Source organism: Sinocyclocheilus rhinocerous, unplaced genomic scaffold (genome assembly GCF_001515625.1).
Source record: "Sinocyclocheilus rhinocerous isolate Xijiao unplaced genomic scaffold, SAMN03320098_v1.1 scaffold1164, whole genome shotgun sequence".
Classification (NCBI taxonomy): domain Eukaryota; kingdom Metazoa; phylum Chordata; class Actinopteri; order Cypriniformes; family Cyprinidae; genus Sinocyclocheilus; species Sinocyclocheilus rhinocerous.
The window spans coordinates 2,538-7,967 of NW_015643253.1; the positions used below are offsets into that span (position 1 = coordinate 2,538).

The 5,430-nt window shown below is 39.6% G+C and overlaps 1 protein-coding gene across 1 annotated transcript in view; it reads right to left on the minus strand.

Annotated features, from left to right (window-relative positions):
* Positions 1 to 640: 640 nt before the first annotated feature.
* The window catches only part of LOC107757206 (scavenger receptor cysteine-rich type 1 protein M130-like), a 6,422-nt gene continuing 1,632 nt past the window's right edge, over positions 641 to 5,430 (minus strand). The window contains exons 2-10 of the mRNA XM_016574622.1: positions 3,542 to 3,850; positions 3,196 to 3,202; positions 2,927 to 3,105; positions 2,533 to 2,850; positions 2,083 to 2,388; positions 1,775 to 1,851; positions 1,286 to 1,518; positions 1,078 to 1,202; positions 641 to 681 (exon numbers count right to left, since the gene is read on the minus strand). Of these exons, the coding sequence (XP_016430108.1) occupies positions 641 to 681; positions 1,078 to 1,202; positions 1,286 to 1,518; positions 1,775 to 1,851; positions 2,083 to 2,388; positions 2,533 to 2,850; positions 2,927 to 3,105; positions 3,196 to 3,202; positions 3,542 to 3,850 (1,595 nt within the window). The remainder of the gene's footprint in view (positions 682 to 1,077; positions 1,203 to 1,285; positions 1,519 to 1,774; positions 1,852 to 2,082; positions 2,389 to 2,532; positions 2,851 to 2,926; positions 3,106 to 3,195; positions 3,203 to 3,541; positions 3,851 to 5,430) is intronic.

Genomic DNA, 5,430 nt, shown 5'->3' on the forward strand with positions numbered 1-5,430 from the left:
TTTTTTCTATTATGAAAGTTACTTTAATTCATCCAAAGTAAATGCATTTTTTTCAGCATTATCCACTCACAAAACTCCAGTACTTGCTATGATGATGCTGAAGGCTGTGAAAACACTGATGGTCATTTATGGCTTATATTTAGGATGACTTTGATTGTCACCGCAGCAGTTGTGCATTAAAAGGTAAGATCAGACATTTGACTTCAGGGTTTGTGTAATGTCTTATTGAAATACACACAAAAAAATTGTCTGAAAAGTTTTTTATTGCTATTAACAAGGCCAAAAAACAACACAACAAAATCTGACAAAGGCATAGAAGTTTTAATAAAAAACAAAGAACACTTGGTGAAACATAAAACCCCAAGATTTGACATATCAATAACAATATCACTCAAACTTTGTTCAAATTTGTTGAACCGAGGCAATGGATGATCATTGGGAAAAATCTTATTTGTTTGACTCCTCCTCCACATCATCATAATCTGTTATTAAAAATATTAAAAATCATGTCAAATGTTGTAATTGGATGAATATTTTAAAAGTATAAAAAGCTGGAAAATTTTCAAAAATATTACAATATATATAAAGATGTTAATATAATGAGAACAAAAGGGTTATAATAACTTACCCAACAGGTTTCTCACATCTTCACTGACAACAGTTCTTCAGAGATGAGACTCCCTGTTAAAGGAGAGCAGAACCATCAGAAACATGTTCATCATTACAAACAGACTGAATCCTCATTTCCTTTCGATTATAAAGAAGACAAGACAACACAAAAATTAATTATTCACATTTTAAAAGTATTATAGAGAGACATCCCTTTTTATTGGGCCTATTAGCAAATACACATGTACTGTATCCTCACATGAACCCATTCCTCACTGCTTTCCAGAAATACAAACACACACACACACACCTGCACCTACACTTAAAATTATATGAACACCTGCTTATGACAATCTAAAAATATACAGGAAGAGACGCTGACAGACACACAGACATTCACACACACACACACACACACACACACACACAGAGCAGTAAGAGCACAACTCCCAGAACAATCACAAGCACTTTTGGGACGGAGAGAGACGCTGCTGGAGGAGTTTGTGAAGGAGCGACTGATGTTGAGCGCACTGAAGGAGAAACTGGAGGAGAATCTGATGTTGTTGTGGCAGGAGTAATGGACACTAACACATCTGGCAAAACAGACACAAACACATTAACAATAATGCAAATGACTGAATAAACACTCAACTATTATTAACACTAAAATTATCACAAATTTTTGCTGTGACCTGCACAGGTGAGTCCAGCGTGCTCTTTGTGGGAGCAGTCAGTGTGGTTATTCAGGGAGAGAGGACAGTCCCACAGGTGAATCTCATTCCCTCTGCACTCGACTCTGTTCAGCCACACAACACCTTCACCAGCACCAAAGACTGAATTCCCATCAGCCCTCAGTGCTGCTCCACAACCCAGCTGCCTGCAGACCACCTGAGCATCGCTGATGTCCCACTGATCATCACAGACTGAGCCCCACACAGCGTTATGATACACCTCCAGCCTCCCAGAGCACCGGCCCTCCCCTCCACTCAGTCTGAGAGGAACATGATCTAAAACACACACATCAACCAGCACTGACTAGCATCAGCACATTTACAACAAAACACACCCTGAACCAGATGTACTGTACATATTTGTACATATTTTAAAAATATATTTGGAAAATAAGGCTTACGTTAACTAAAATTATATATATATATATATATACTGAACACTGTCTCTGGTGAGGAGATGGTGAGATTAAACATGTCAAACGACTCCGAGGAGACTCCTGATTTTCCTCCTCTGAGATTAAAACATGAAGAGAACTGAAAATTAGGATACAAGGGACATAACATCTTTCAGTGAAACATATCAGTGTGAAAACAACATTTAAGCCTCACAAATCATGTTAAACTCCTTCCATCAGCTAAGCGTAGCTTTTCTTAAACATTAGTTTACGCACGGCATATAAACATTGTGTTTAAAGAAACATGACTACTGAGACCATTTTACATCATTTAAATATCATCTCACTTGAGCAGGTGATTTTGGCCACTTCATCCTTATTATTACAATCATTCTGTCCCCAGGGTGAAGATGGACACTGCCACAGATATGAATCATGTGGTCGACATGTAACTTTATCCAGCCAGTTACGAGCTGATTTCACTCTTGCTGTAGAATCAGACAAAACACCAGACCTTCCACAGTTCAGCTCTTGACAGATCAGACTCGCTGTGTCTCCGTCCATCTGGTTCCAGCACATATTACCCCAGGATCCATTGTAGAAAACCTCCACATTCCCTTTACAGCCCTCAGTTAACCTGATCTCTTTAAACTCTAGATGAAAATGAAAAATATAATTTTAAAATACCAAAATTGAAAAACCTGGGCATTATGGATTTGTGAGTGTGTTAAAAGGTTATTTCTAAAACCTTTATAGTAATTTTAAGTATAATTTTAAAAACACAGCAGCATATTTACCTGAGCACATGACTCCTACATCCTCCTTGTGTTGACAGTCATGTTTTCCCCAGCCTGGAGAAGAGCAGCTCCACAGGGACGTCTCATTCCCCTCACACTCCACCTCATCCAGCCATATGGGTCCAGAACCAGGACCAAACCAGGCTGGTACCTGCTGGTTACTGAGGGCCACTCCACACTGCAGCTGTCTGCACACCACATGAGCATCTTTAATATCCCAGGAGTCATCACACACTGTCCCCCATGAGCCGCTGTGAAAAACCTCCAGCCTCCCTGCACAGTCTCCCCCAGAACCCACCAGCCTGATGGACCCGCGACCTGATATTCAGAGAAAGAAAAACACATTATTGATTAGTAACAACTGAAGAATCTGCCCAGATGTTGTTCTTCTCACCAAGGCAGGTGATTGACAGCTGTTGTGTGGAGCTGCAGTTGAGAGTTTGTGGAGAGCTGCAGTTCCCCAGATGAGCTTCACTCCCAGAGCACTGGAAGCCCGTCACACACTCATGACTGTGTTCAGGACTGGATGAAGAGGAGCCGTAGAAGTTCAGCACAGAGCCACAGCCCAGCTGTCTGCAGACCACAGAGGATTCAGTGAGACTCCAGGAGTCCAGCAGAACTCTCCTCCAGACTGATGAATGAAAACTTCCACCTCCCCCTCACACTGTCTCTCTCCAGACAACCGCACCAGACCATCATGAAGAGCCAGAGAGGAATCTGAGTGAAAGATCTGACATTTTACTAAAATACTGCAAATGTGTTAATGACCACAGAGGAACAACCGATTGGCTGAGGCCAGCCTAAAAAGACGCTCAGGAAAGTTTACGGGCCACTGCTGCGCATCGTCACGAAAGCTTATCATTTGTACGTGTTTTAAGCCTTGCCAATTTAAACATTCAAAAGAGTTTTAAAGCATTCAAACACACAAATTACACACAATTATTTTAAACTGCATATAAGAAAGTTTGATCAGTGATGCATTAACAGGGTGATGTATGGAGCAGCTCACCTGAGCATTTGACTCCAGCATCTTCATGATGACCACAGTTATTAACACCCCATCCTAATGATCTACAGTCCTTCAGTGTGGACTCTGATCCGCTACAGTCCACATCATCCATCCAGATTGGTCCTGATCCTTGTCCAAAACGAGCATTATCCAGAGCCTCAACAGCCTCTCCACATCCCAGCTCTCTACACACCACTTTAGCATCAGTCATATCCCAGTCATCACCACACACTGTTCCCCACTGACCATCATGATGAACCTCCACTCTACCACTGCTGTTACCACCAACCAACCTAACAGTCTCAAAATCTGTGCATAAAAGAGAGAGAAAGAGATTTAACAACAGTAGCAGTAAAACAGAATCATAAGCAGATTCCAGCAAAATCAAGATACAAAAAAATGTAGTAAATTCAAACTGTACAACTAATGCTGTAAAAGAAAAAAATGACAAATAATCTTATCATTAAATTGGATGCATGTAAAAGCTCAAATCATTCATAAAATGTAATTCTTAATTAATGATTAGTGATTAGTAACAAGATCTTATTTTCTAGATATTGCACAGACATCTATTCAGTTTCTAGTGATATGAGTCCATCACAGATTAACTGCTCATTTAAACACACATATAAATTAAACTCTTTACTGTCCATTTGTGTACTTACCAGATGTGGTTAGAGTGATTATAGAGGAGAGTAAAACGAGTGTCAGACATCCCTCCATCATTTTCTGCTCATCACACCGTCTGTTTGACTGTCAGCACAAGTTTCTGCTCTGCTCCCTCAAACACACTGAAGAAACTGGCTCCTGTCAGCCCCCTAAAGAGAGAGAGAGACTCACAGCTGCCAATGACACTCACTGTTACCTTATTAGACAGAACAGAGGAAATCATCAAACACAATCAGTGACAAATCAGAAAGCAGCATTTTTATTTTCTCCATATATATCGATAAAGTGTCAGCGCTGATGAGCGGGACTCCTCCTCCAGCATGAAGAGACACTTCACTGAGGACAGACTCGTGTCAGTCATAAGTCAGTGTGGAGATAAAGTCACACTAAACTTAGAGCAGATTGATACAGAAACACTGCAGCTTATATTCAGCATCAAAACGTGAACCTGAACACAGCAGATACAAGCACTGATGACTGACTGCTCACTTACTGAAACTTTATTTTAAAATAGTTGATTTTTGCTATAAATTTATAAATTAAAATAAACTGAACATTTAAGTTATTTTTAGAAACAAATGTGTATAATGTTAGGTGGATTTTACTTCACCATCATGATGTTCTAATCAGAGCACAATAAACAGTATGTTAATACATTATCAAATGAACTGGACTGATTGTTTACAACAGCAGAAGGCTATTCAGACAAGTTTTGTAAATAAACATTGTTTTCTGTTCTAAAGATATTGATTTGCCATCATATCAAAGACATTTGTATGTCTTTAACACTGCAATGTGTAATTCATCCAGCAGATGGCAGCAAAACACTTCTTTTTGTAAAGAGGAGCAGACAAGAGTCTTATCCTTGTGTCACCACATGAGGGAGCTTCTCACTTTTTTCCCAGACAGAAAATGTTCACTTATTTGTTCACAGCTACATTTCAGCTACAAATCTAATTTATTTCATGTAGAACTCATTTCACAGCACATTGATTTTACTTTTTGTCTGCTGCTATAATTTATTTTAACACTCATAGTGACAGAATGATGTAAATACACTATAGCAGTGAGAGTGATATTTCTCATATTTTCATTCGTTCTTTTAAAAAAAAAATCATCTCAAAAGTACGGCCCTGGGGGTGGGTTTACCATTTCGAGGGCCCTAAGCAAGATCAAGACCCCAGGCCCCCTCAGTAGAAATTGCATTTCAGGGAAGGGAG